Here is a 13665-nt window from a genome sequence, read left to right on the forward strand (position 1 = left end):
AGAACGTAGAGAAGAGGGAAATCTTAAACCTTGTTGGCAGGAATGTAAATTGGTGCAGCCACTATGGAAAACAGCATGACAGTTCCTCAAAGAATTAAAGCTACCATTTGATGCAGCAATTCCACTTCTGAGCATTTATCCAAAGAAAACAAAAATACTAATTTGAAAAGGTATTTCCCTTATGTTCATTGCAGCATTATTCATTAACAGCCAAGATATGGAAGCAACCTAATGTATACCAATGAGTGAATGAATAAAGATGATGTGATGTATATTACAGTGGAAATTTAGCCATAAAAAGGAAGGAGATCTTGCCATTTGCAACATGGATGGACCTTGATTATGCTAAGTTAAATCAGAGAAAGATAAATACCAAATGGTTTCACTTATATGTGAAATTTAAAACACCACCACCACAAAGCTCAGATACAGAGAACAGAGTTTTGGTTGCCACAGGCAGGGGATGTGGAGTTGGGGGTGGGGGTTGGTGGGCAAAATGAATGACAGGGTCAACAGGTACAAACTTCCAGTGATCAGTCAGTCATGGGGATGTAGTGTACAGCACAGTAACTATAGTTAATAATAAATACTGTACTGCATATTTGAAAGTTGCTAAAAGAGTAGATCTTAAAAGTTCTCACCACAATAAGAAATTTTTAACTCACTGTGGTGATCATTTTGCAATAAATACAAATATTGAATCATTATGCTGTACACCTGAAACTAATGTTATTTGTCAGTTATGCAAAAAACAAACAAACAAGAACCACCACAATAAACAGCCCCTCACAGAAAGCACAGTGTGATGGGAGGAGGCAGGAAAGAGAGCACTGAGCATGCGTGTGAACCAAAGGAACTTGTTCACAGGCTCAAAGGTAAAATTAAAAGGGTCCCTACAACTGAAATCAAAGGAAATGAGAGCCAAACTACGTACAATTAGTCACATCACTCCAGAGGGAGAAGAATCACTCTTAGTGATTTACAAACATGTACTTTCATGAGTTAATAGTAATACCATCTTAGAGTTTTGAAATCATCATATATATGCTTTCAAATAAAGCAAATACTTATGTGAAGGATATTTAAAGCCATATCAGCTGATATGAGATCAAACCTTGAGGAGGCAAAACCAGAAAATCCTGCAGAATGACTGGTGGCAGGAAGGACTGAAGGACCAGGGCTTGAAAGGAGAGAACAGCACTGGTTCCTGTCTGTGCAGCTCTGCCTAAGACTGGGCCCAGCTGGCACCATTGCAATGGGTAAGACTAGACAGAACCCACCAGTCTCATTGGTGGTAGGAACTGGGGCAGTAGAGTTGATCCAGCAGCTGGAAAATGGGGGCAATATCAAAAAGGAATGCACCACAGTATCCCCAAACTCTGCATTTAAGAGGGTCGCCAGTTCGATTCCCAGTCAGGGCACATGACTGGGCTGCCTGCCTGGTCCTCAGTAGGGGTATGTAAGAGGCAACCACACATTGATATGTCTCTCCCTCTTTCTCCCCCCCTTCCCCCCTGCTCTAAAAATAAATAAATCTTTAAAAAAAGCTTTTTGAAAAAAATGTATAAAAAAATAGAAATAAAAAGCCAAGATGAAGGTCAAAAGAAAAAAGTATCAAACTCAAACTATAAAAAGTAGTTAGAGGATACAGAGCACAAAAGATCTAAAACATTACATTAAAAATATAAAGCATGGAGGGGGGTGTAAAAATACAATTCTTAACACCTATCAGCTTAAAATAGATTGCTTTAAACAAAGAAAGATGTACATAAACCTCATGGTAGCCACAAACCAAAAATCTACAAAAGACACAGAGTAAAGAAAAAGAACCCAAGCAAAACACTAAAGAAAACCAGCAAACCACAAGGGAAGATAATAAGAGAAGAAGAAAGGAACAGAGAACTATAAAAACAACCAAAAAAAGTTAAAATGGCAATAGTACATACATAACAATAATTATTTTTAAAGATTTTATTAAATTTATTGGGGTGACATTGGTTAATAATATTATGTAAGTTTCAAGTGTGCATTTCTATGATACATGATCTGGGTATTGCAATGTGTGCCCACCGCCAAAGTCAAACCATCTTCTGTCACCGTATATTAGCCCCACCACAGCCCCCTTCCCTCTGGTAACCACCACACTGCTGTCTGTGCCTATGAGTTTCAGTTTAATATCCTACATATGAGTGAAATCATATGGTTCTTCGCTTTTTCTGACTGACTTATTTCACTTAGCGTAATATTATCAAGGTCCACCCACGTTATCACAAATGGCAGTATTTTGTCTTTTCTTATGGCTAATATGTATTCCACCGTATACATGTCCCACATCCTCTTTATCCAATCCTCTATCGAGGGCACTTTGGTTGTCTTCAAGTTTCGGTCACCATGAATAATGGTGCAATGAACATAGGAGTGCATATATCTTTGCTAATACATGTCTTCCAGTTTTTCAGGTAGACATCCAAGAGAGAGCTTGCTGGGTCATATGGTAATTCTTTTCTTAATTTTTTGAAAAAACCACCAGATTGTTTTCCATGGTGGCTGTACCAGCCTATATTCCCACCAGTAGTGAATGAGGCTTCCCTTTTCTCCACAACCTCTCCAACACCTGGTATTACTGTACTTGTTTTGTTCATAACAGCCATTCTAACAGGTATGAGGTGGTATCTCATTGAAGGTCAGTTGCCTTTTTGTTTTGTTGTATGTTTTTTTGCTGTGCAGAAGCTTTTCAGTTCGATATAGTTAGTGTTCCATCTATAGGGTGGCTGAATGAAAAGATGACCCATTTAAATGCTGCCTACAAGAGACTTATGTCAAACTGAAAGACACAGAGTAAAAAGTAAAGGGGTGGAAAAAGATATTTCATGCAAAGAAACACAAAGAAAGCTGGGCACACTCAAACAAAATAAGACTTTAAAACAAAAAATGTAAAAAAAGACAAAGAAAAACATTACATAATTATAACGGGGTTAATTCAAGAAGAGTACATAACAATTTTAAGTATCTACACAGTAGCACCTAAATACAGAGTGGGGCAACAGTAGGTTTACAGTTGTTTGTATGGAAAATAATACAATAATTAGTAAGTAACAATAGAAGAATAAACTATGTTTCACATACTCACAACTGTAAACCTGCTTTTGCCACACCCTGTATATAAATCAATTATTAATGGACATAAAGGGAGAAATCCATAGTAATAAAATATTAGGGGATTTTAATACCCTACTCACATCAATAGATCAGACAGAAAATTAATAAGGAAATAGTGGCCTTCATGTCACATTAGACCAGATAGATTTACACATTTATAGAACACTTCATCTAAAAACTTCAGAGCACACATTTTCTTCAAATACACATGGAACATTCTCCAGAGAGATCACTATTAGGTCACCAAATAAACCTCAATAAAGTCAAGAAAACTGAAACCATTTCAAGCACCTTTGTCAACCACAATGGCAGGAAACTAGATATCATCTACAGGAAAAAACTGGAAAAAACGCAAATACATGGAGACTAAACAACCAATAGACCCAGAGGAAATTAAGCAGGAAATCAAAAATTATTTTGAAACAAATGAAAACGAAAACACAACTTTTCAAAATTTATGCAATGCAACAAAAGCAGTTCTAAGATGGAGGTTCATAGCTGTACAAACCTACCTCAAAAAGAAAATCCCAGATAAACAATCTCTACCAAAAAGAACTAGAAACAAACAACCCCAAAGTAAATAGAAAGAAGGAAATAATTAAGATCAAAGTGGAAGTAAACAAAATAGAAATTTAAAAACCAATAGAAGAGATCAATAAACCAAGAGCTGGTTCTCAGGCAACAACATAAAACTGACAAACCTTTAGCCAAACATCAAGAAAAGAGAGCCCAAATAAATAAAATCATAAATAAAAAGTTACAACTGACACCACAGAGGTACAAAGAGTCATTAAAGAATACTATGAACAATTACAGGCCAACACATTCAACAATATAGAAGAAATGGATAAATTTCTAGAAGAATAATCTTCCAAGGCTGAACCAGGAAGAAATACAAAATCTAAACAGACTAGCAATGAAATTGAAGCAATAATTTTTCAAAAATCCAACAAAAGTCCAAGAACAGACAGCTTCACAGGTGAATTCTTCCAAACATTCAAAGAAGAATTAATACCTATTCCAAAAAACTGAAGAGAAAGGAATAATAGCTTCCAAACTCATTCTATGAAGCCAGCATTACTCTGATACCAAACCCAGACAAAGACATAAAAAAAGAAAATTACAGAACAATATCCTTGAAGAACATAGATGTTAAAATATTAACAAATATTAGCAAACCAGATTCAACATTACATTAAAAGGATCAGACACTCATGATTAAGTGGGATTCATCCCAGAGATGCAAGGATGGTTCAACAGCCATAAAGTCAATCAATGTGATACATCACATTGACAAAATAAAACATAAAAACCATATGATCATATCAACAGATGCAGAGAAAGCATCTGAAAAATTTTGGATCTCTTACATTTTTTTTTCTGTACACTGGCTCTTGTAGTGTTCAGCTGTCTTTAACTTCATTCAAAACAATTTTGTTAGACTGTATTGTGACAGCTGTCATATCAGTGTGCATTAAAGAAAAAAATACCAAAATCAGTGAATTTTTGTGCAGCCATTTTAGTACTGAAGATGGAAGAAAATATACAACATTTTCGGCCTATTATGCTTTATTATTTGAAGAAAGGTAAAAAACACAGACTTCCGGCCAAGATGAAGGCATAGGTAGACACATTTCACCTCCTTGCATAAGCATAATGATCACAAATAACCTCAAAACAACAACAACAAAAAACAAGAACTGCCAGAAAAATCAAACTGTACGGAAGTCTGACAACCAAGGGTTTAAAGAAATATTTATCCAGACAGATAAGAGGGGCTGGGAGCTGGGGTGGAGAGGACTCGGTGTGGCTGCAAATGGTGGAACAGGTGGTCCCACAGTCACATGTGGCAGATAAAACCCGGAGAGCCGCCTGGGGAGCGCTCCCAACCCCACGCCAGACTGCGCAGCCCAGGATCCCAGCACTGAGAAAATAAAGCCTTATAGCTTCTGCTGTGAAAACCAGTGGGGTTTGGGGCAGCAGAAGAAACGGCCTGTCTCTCAGGAGAGTCTGTTTAGAGGGCCTCCACAGTCCTGGAATGCATGCAAACCCACCCACCCTGGGAACCATCACCAGGGCAATAACTAGAGGGGTGCCAGCTGCATACAGGAAATGGGTAAAGTGACTGGAAACGGGCCAAGTGCTGAGTAAGCAGCATTGTTCCCTCTCTGACCTCTCCCCCACATACAGCACCACAAAGTGGTGAAATGAGTTGCCCTGCCCTGGCAAATACCTAAGGCCCCACCCCTTATAATATAACAGGTGTGTCAAGACGGAGTCAAAGCAGCTCTACCTAATACACACAAACAAACACAGGGAGGCTGCCAAGTTGAGGAGACAAAGAAATATGGCCCAAAGGAAAGAACAGATAAAAACTATGGAAAAAGAACTAAATGAAACGGAGATAGCCAACCTATCAGATGCAGAGTTCAAAACAATGGTGATCAGGATGCTCGGAGAACTCACTGAGCATGGCAAACGCATAAGGGAGGAAATGAAGACTACACTAAGTGAAATAAAGAAAAATCCACAGGGAACCATAGTGAAGGGAAGAAAGCTGGGGTTCAAATCAATGATTTGGAACATACGGAAGAAATACTGTAACAGTCAACCAGTACAGAATGAGGAAACAAGAATTCAACAAAAAAAATCCAAGGAGAGAATAAGACGACTCTGGGACATCTTCAAAACTGCCAACTTCTGAATCATAGGGATACCAGAAGGAGAGAAGAGGAATAGCAAAAAGTTGAGACCTTATTTGAAAAAACAATGAAAGAAAACTTCCCTAATTTGGTGAAAGAAATACATACAAATCCGGGAAGGACAGAGTCCCAAACTAGCTAGACACAAAGAGGACCACACCAAGACACATCATAATTAAAATGCCAAAGGTTCAAGATAAAGAGAGAATCTGAAAAGCAGCAAGAAAAGGCAGAGAGTTACCTACAAAGGAGTTCTCACAAGAAGCTCTGCAGGCAAGAAGGGACTGGCAAGAAGTATTCAAAGTGATGAAAAGCAAGGACCTACAACCAAGATTACTCCATCCAGCAAAGCTATCATTTAGAATGGGAGGGCAGATAAAAGTGCTTCCCAGACAAGGTAAAGCTAAAGGAGTTCATCATTACCAAGCCCTTACTACATGAAATGTTAAAGGGATTTAAGAAAAAGAATATCAAAACTATGAACATTCAAATGACAACAAACTCACAACTATCAACAACTGAATCTTAAAAAACAAAAACAAAAAACAAACTAAGCAAACAAGAACAGGAACAGAATCATAGGTATGGAGATCATATGGAGGGTTATCAGAGGGACGAGGGAAGTGGGAGAATGGGAGAAAAGTTACAGGGATTAAGCAGCATAATTGTAGGTACAAAATAGATAAAGGAAATGGAGAAGCCAAATAACTTATATGCATGAACCATGGACATAAACTAAGGGGGGGGGAGGATTGGTTGCTGAAGTAACGGGTGGTCCCAGGAGGAGGGGAGCAAAGGGAAAAAAATTGGGAAAACTGTAACAGCATTATCAATAAAATATACTTAAAAGAAAAAAAAGGTGAAAACACAACTGAAATGCAAAAAGATTTATGTAGTGTATGGAGAAGGTGCTGTGACTGATCAAACATGTCAAAAGTGGTTTGCAAAGTTTCCCGGTACTGTTGACATTTTGGCCAAATAATTATTTACTGTGGGGCTGTCTTAAGCATTGGAAGATATTTAGCAGCACCCCTGGGCTCTACCTACCAGAAGCAGGAGATAGTGGACATACTCAAAATATCAAAATCAATACAATTATTGGTGAACATGAAAAATGTCTTTTATTTTACAGAAAAAAATGAAACGACTTTTGGCCAACCCATTACCTTACAAATTCACTTACACATGAAGTCTTAAAAAAAAAGAATAAACAAAACAAAACAGACACACAGATATAGGGAACAAGGTGATGGATGTGGGGGATGGGGGGCAAATTGCGAGGGGAATTTTTTTTAATGGAATAAATAAAATACAGAATAGTAAGGAAAAACATTGAGAAACTGAATTAGTAACTAAACATCTTTCCTCAAGAAAAATGCCAAGTCCAGATGGCTTTATGGTGAATTTTCTCAAATATTAAAGAAAGAAATAGCTTTTCAGCTCTGGCCCCAAACGCAGCAGCCGTCAGGACATTGATGCCCAAGAAGAACCAGATTGCCATTTATGAACTTTTTTATAAGGATAGTGGCCAAGAAGGATGTTCACCTGCCTAAATACCCACAGCTATCAGACAAGAACATGCCTAATTTTCACATCATGAAGGCCATACAGCCTCTCAAATGACGAGGCTAAGTGAACAGTTTGCCTGGAGACACTTCTACTGGTACCTTACCAACAAGGGCATCCAGTATCTCCTTGATTACCTCCACCTGCCCTAAGACTGGGCCTGCCACTCTGTGCCACAGCCAGCCTGGGACTGGCAGTCCAAGGTCCAAAGCTCTGGAGGGTCACTGACTTGCAAGACTCACAGGAGGGGAAGCTAACAGAGGCACCTACAGACAGCCCTGTGCCCTCTGGCATGGACAAGAAAGCCAGGCCAGGTCTGGGTCAGCAACCGAATTCCAGTTTAGAGGCAGATTTGGTCATGGACGTGGTCAACCACCTGAGTAAAGTGGGAGGAATTACCATATTTTTCACACTATAAGACACACCTAGGTTTAGAGGAGAAAAACAAGAAAAAAAATCTGAACCAAATGGTGTACTAAAATATTTAATAAACTATAACAGAAAAATAGTTCAACCATGTAAAGTGAACAGCAGTCAACAGTAGTATTAAGAACCATCATCACTGTCATTAACAAATGAGGAGACTTTAAGGTTCAAGTACTCTTTTAGTTTTCTGGGAACCCCAAGAACTCATTATCACTAGTGTCAGAATTTATGAGGCTCAGTTGCTCACAGTTACTGATATCACCTTCTTCACTATCTTCATACTGACCAGACGCCCTGAGATTCAGCAGTAAAGTGGGACATTTAAGCGCCCTCAGGGGTTTCGTGTGGGCCCACTGCTTCTTCTTCTAACAGCTATTGCCACCACTGACAGGTCAAGTAATACACATCACAGTCTGTGACACAATATTCACTCTATAAGACACACAGACATTTCCCCCTACTTTGGGGGGGGAAAAAGTGCATCTTATGGAGTGAAAAATATGGTATTTTGTATTGAATAAACTTATGGTCAAAAAAGAAAAAGAAAGAAAAAAAGAAATAATACCCATCTCACTCAAAAAAGTCAATAATGAGGCTTCAGGTACATGTGGGTACATGTCAAGCATACACAACAGACCTTATATACTGATGTGGACAAGCCAGCTATTAAAAATTCATAAGCCCTGGCTGGTGGATCCATCAGTAGGAGCATCATCCCAAACACCAAAAAGGTTGTGGGTTCAATTCCTGGTCAGGGCACATACCTAGGTGGAGGGTTCCATGCCTAGTCAGTGTGCATGCAGGAGGCAACGAACTGGTTTCTCCCTCTCTTTCTAAAACCCATAAACAGCCCTGGCTGGTGTGGCTCAGTGGATTGAGTGCAGCCTGCAAACCAAAGGGTCGCCAATTCAATTCCTGGTCAGGGCACATGCCTGGGGTGTGGGCCAGGTCTCCAGTTGGGGGCTTATAAGAGGCAACCACATACTGATGCTTCTCTCCCTCTCTTTCTCCCTCCCTTCTCCTCTCTCTAAAAATAAATAAATAAATAAATAAATTCTTTAAAAAAATAAAATCAATAAACATATCCTTGGGTGAGGATTAAAAAAATAAAATTTAGCCCTGGCTGGTGTGGCTCAGTGGATTGAGCTCCAACCTGTGAACCAAAGGGTCACTGATTCAGTTCCCAGTCAGGGCACATGCCTGGGCTGCGGGCCAGGTCTCTGGTTGAGGGCATGCGAGAGGCAACCACACATTGATGTTTCTCACCCTTTCTTTCTCCCTCCCCCTCTCTCTAAAAACAAAATAAATATTTTTAAAAAAATAAATAAAGAATTTATGAGACAATTAGCAATATCTAAAACACTGAGGGGGATTTTCGTTGATTGGTAAGGAACTATTACGTTATATTTTTTAAATATTTTATTTGTTTATTCTTTTAGAAAGAGGGCAAGGAAGGGAGAAAGGGAAAGAAACATCACTGATCACACGCCTCTTGCATGCCACCAACCAGGGATCTGGCTCACAACCCAGGCCTGTGCGCCCTGACTGGGAATCGAACAGGCGACAACTGGGCGCTTAATCCACTAAGCCACACCAGCCAGGGCAGAAATTTGCTTCAAAGTAACAAGGGTGGCTGCGAGAAAGGAGGGTGAGGGTTGAAGCTGGAAGAGGATTCTTGGTGTCTCACATACTCTGATTCACTTTTACATATGCTTAGAATTGTCCATAACAAAGAAAAAATGTAAGGTTAAAGAAAAATCAAAAGTGAAAAATATGTATAGCAAGTAGTATAACTGAGCACAAGCAGAAACATATAAATCAAAATGCCAAGTCAAACTGATAACAGAGAAAAAACAAAGATGTGGTCAACTTTGTGCTCTGCATCCATCTTTGGTGAAAGGACAAAAAAGTCCCTTTCAGGCCCCTTCACCAGGGCCTACCTCTCTCTTTCTTTGAGCCTGTCAGGCATAATTAGCTGTTGTTTCTCCGAGCCTCTATTCTCAGGACTGGGAAGATTACTAAAAGCATCTCCCATGTGGGTGTTTTAAAACTTACACAAACAGGACATATCAGACCAGAGCACCTGGATCCTGAACCCAAAGATAACAGCAGAACAAACTGAATCCTGCAAAATCAGCCTGAAACCTCCTGATTTACAACTACTTGCCATGACTACCCAGCTACAACTCCCTCCCCCTTTTCTGATCCAATAAAACTCACAGCCAACCCTGGCTGCTGTGGCTCAGTGGACTGAGCGTTGGCCTGCGAGCCAAGTGGCGCTGGTTCGATTCCCAAGTCAGGGCACATTACCAGGTTGTACATCAGGTCCCCAGTTGGGGGCGCGAGTGAGAGGCAAACACACACACACACACACACACACACACGGGAGTGAGAGGCAAACACACACACGGGAGTGAGAGGCAAACACACACACACACACATACACACACACACACACACCTCTCACAGCTCCCACCCCTCAGGGCTGGTGGGGGCGCGAGTGAGAGGCAAACACACACACACACACACACACACGGGAGTGAGAGGCAAACACACACACACACACCTCTCACAGCTCCCACCCCTCAGGGCTGGTGGGGGCGCGAGTGAGAGGCAAACACACACACACACACACACACACACACCCCTCACAGCTCCCACCCCTCAGGGCTGGTGCATTTCTCCATACCCAACCTTTTCCCTTTTGGGAGAGTAAAAATAAAACTTTACTCTGTATTTCGTTCTCTTTGTGCATTCTTTCACAGCTGGAGTCACCGGCCTCTCTAACATCTGGTTGGATTCATTCTAAAATAAACTAAAAAAGCTCTCAAACCTCAGTCATTTTACAGTTAGTAGTAATATTGCTATTACAGCTCTGAAACTACCTTAATGTAAATTATAGGAGAAAACCAGTACATATGTTTATGTGATTAAGGAACCCAGCTTTTCAGTTTCAGAGAAAAAGACAGGAAGAGAAAATAAAGGAACTAATGCTCTGGCTGGTATGGCTCAGTGGATTGAGTGCTGGCCTGTGAACCAGAAGGTTGCAGGTTCAATTCCAGTCAGGGCACATGCCTGGGTTGCAGGCCAGGTTCCCAGCCGGGGGCATGTGAGAGGGAAATGATTTATGTTTCCCTCCCTCTTTTTCTCCCTTGCTTTCCCTTCTCTCTAAATATAAATAAATAAAATCATTTTTAAAAAAGAAAGAAAATAAAGGAAAAAGAACAGTATTATTACATTTTGATTGAAGACTTAAAATCATATGGATTTCATCTATTCTTCCAGCATAAATACATACACATGTGTGTGCTTTTTATTTTGAAATATTCAATAACTATAGACTTACAAGAAGTTGCAGTACTCACACAGAGAGGTCCCTGCACAGTTATCCAGCATCCCTCAAGACTATCACTTTACATAACATTAGCACAACACCCAACTCACGCTCCAGCCTGATGGGGGAAGAGTGCTGATTTTCTATTTCTCTCATGCCTTCTGCATTTATTAGCTGGTGGTCTCTGGTGAAAAACAGCATTGGCACAATACAATTAACTAGACTACGGACCTACTCAATGTTACAGGGTTTTATTTTGTTTTTTAATTTTTATCCTCACCTAAGGACATTTTTTCCATTGCTTTTAGAGAAAGAGGAAGCCAGAGGGAAGGGAGAGAGAGAAACATTGATGCAAGAGAAAAGAATCAACTGGCTGTCCCCTGTATGCACCAGAACTGGGGATCATACACGCCCAGACCAGGGATCGAATCCACAACCTAGACATGTGCCCTGACCAGGAACTGAACTGGCAGCCTTTCCATGCACAGAACAACACTCCAAACAACTGAGCCACGTTGGCCAAGGCAGGAATGCTCTTTTTCACCAGAGACCACCGGCTCATAAATGCAGAAGGCATGAGAGAAATAGAAAATCAGCACTCTTCCCCCATCAGGCTGGAGCGTGAGCATACTGGGGACAATATATTCACTGGAGCCAAAGGGGCTCGCAGACAGCATGCTAAGAGCAGTGGGAGCACTCCCGCCTCCACAATGGATAGACTCTGGCAGCACTCACCCTCTGACATAATGCCATATATAGCCCACTGCTTCCCTAAGAGGTATTCCATATCCAAACAATTTAACTTGCCAATAGTCAAGCTCTCAGGACTATTTGCTCATTTCTGGAACATACACATAAAGTAGAACAAGCTAAACGACATCACAAACCAGACAAATCCAGAAGGGCAAACATTCTTATAAGACAGTTGGCCTGGACCCTTCCCCAAAGTCAATGTCCTAAAATTTCTTTTAAAATGGGGCCGGGGGGTGGGGCGGGTTGAAAGCGATGGAGGGAACCTGTTCCATGTTAAGACTAAAGACACATAATTAACAAAATGCATGTGTGACCCTTGACTGATCCTGGTGTGGGACAACTGCAGAAGGCATACACCAACTTAGTCACTTCTGGGATCCTGTCTTAAGAAACCTCTCACACAACCTATAGCGACAATTCCTACAAGGCATGTTCTTCACAGCAGTTTCTAATGACCAAAAGACATAAACAACATAATGCTTAAGCATAACGTAATGCAGAAGAACCAGCCTGTGGAACACCAAGTATCAGGTGAAAAGAATGAAGACCTACATCCATCACCATTAAGAACTCCAAAACACACAATGAATGATGACAACAGCAAATTCCCAAAACTGTTTTTAAAAAGTAATGTTTAAAAAAAGAACACAATGGTTCAACCCCAGCTTTCAGCATCCAAAAATAAATTAATTACTTAAAAAAAAGTGTCCTGGCTGGTGTGGTTCAGTGGATTGCCAGCCAGCCTGCAGACCAAAGAGTGGCTGGTTTGATTCTCTGTCAGGGTACAGGCCTGGGTTGTGGGCCAGGTCCCCAGCTGGGACGTGTGAGAGGCGATCTATGTATCTCTCACACACTGATGTCTCTTTCCCTATTTTCCCCTCTCTCTAAAAATAAATAAAATCCTTTTAAAACAGCAAAAGTCGCAAAAAACTACTATACTTTTTTACTTGTATACCTAGGCAGGTAAAATCATAAAAGCCGCCTGGAAGGATGGACACCAAACGGTTAACAGAAACCACCTCTAGAGAAAGAAAGAATTAAGTCCCGGGCAACTATTTAACTTGGTGCAACGACGTTCTGGAATATTACCGCACACTCAAAAATAATTTTAAAAGGCTGACAAGCCAATGCGTAAGCCTCCAGGCCCTAACTTTCAGGGCCCCTCATCCGCGACGCCATCCTCCCCTCCCTGCCCCCAGTCGCAGGCTCCCGAGCGCTGACCTGGTCCTCCCTGGAATCCAGGCCAGCACCCCGCTCCCCCGCTGGCCACCACCACGTCTGCCGCAAGGGTGTCGCACTCACCAGAAACGGGTGAAGGATCCCTCTTGGGCTGCAGGCGACTGATCTGGGGCAGGAATGGGTTGTTGAGCCTGCGGGAAGCAGTAGAGTCAGGGGAAAACCGGGCCTCAGGCAGCCCCTCGGTCCACACCGCTGTGCCAGGCGAGGGTGCTCACCCGAACGTGTTGGGCTCCTCCACCACCTTCATCTTGGCTGCGCTCGCGTACGCGGGCCCTAAATAGAACCGGCGTGAGAAGGCAGGCGGACAGTAGGGAAGAGTCGCGGGGATGGGTCGGGAGAGGGGGTCGGGATCGCAGAAGCCAAGATGGGGTGCGCGGGCTGACGGGACACTAACCGTACGCCGCGAGTTCGAGCAACAGCAACAAGCCAACCAACCTCGCAGCCATCACTCCCGGCGCCCGCCGGGCGCGCGGTCACGTGAACGCT

The 13665-nt window shown here is 41.5% G+C and overlaps 1 protein-coding gene and 1 pseudogene across 2 annotated transcripts in view; one reads left to right on the plus strand and one right to left on the minus strand.

Annotated features, from left to right (window-relative positions):
* GNPTG (N-acetylglucosamine-1-phosphate transferase subunit gamma) overlaps positions 1-13658 on the minus strand; it is a 26499-nt gene extending 12841 nt beyond the window's left edge. For both annotated transcript variants that reach the window (XM_090277323.1, XM_090277322.1), the window contains exons 1-3: positions 13574-13658; positions 13395-13452; positions 13243-13310 (exon numbers count right to left, since the gene is read on the minus strand). In XM_090277323.1, the coding sequence (XP_090133449.1) occupies positions 13243-13310; positions 13395-13452; positions 13574-13625 (178 nt within the window). In that variant the 5' untranslated portion in view covers positions 13626-13658. The remainder of the gene's footprint in view (positions 1-13242; positions 13311-13394; positions 13453-13573) is intronic.
* Positions 7337-7811, plus strand: LOC150009498 (small ribosomal subunit protein eS10 pseudogene; annotated as a pseudogene).
* Positions 13659-13665: the final 7 nt, after the last annotated feature.

Source organism: Furipterus horrens, unplaced genomic scaffold (genome assembly GCF_987537825.1).
Source record: "Furipterus horrens unplaced genomic scaffold, mFurHor1.1.pri manual_scaffold_5, whole genome shotgun sequence".
NCBI classification, from domain to species: domain Eukaryota; kingdom Metazoa; phylum Chordata; class Mammalia; order Chiroptera; family Furipteridae; genus Furipterus; species Furipterus horrens.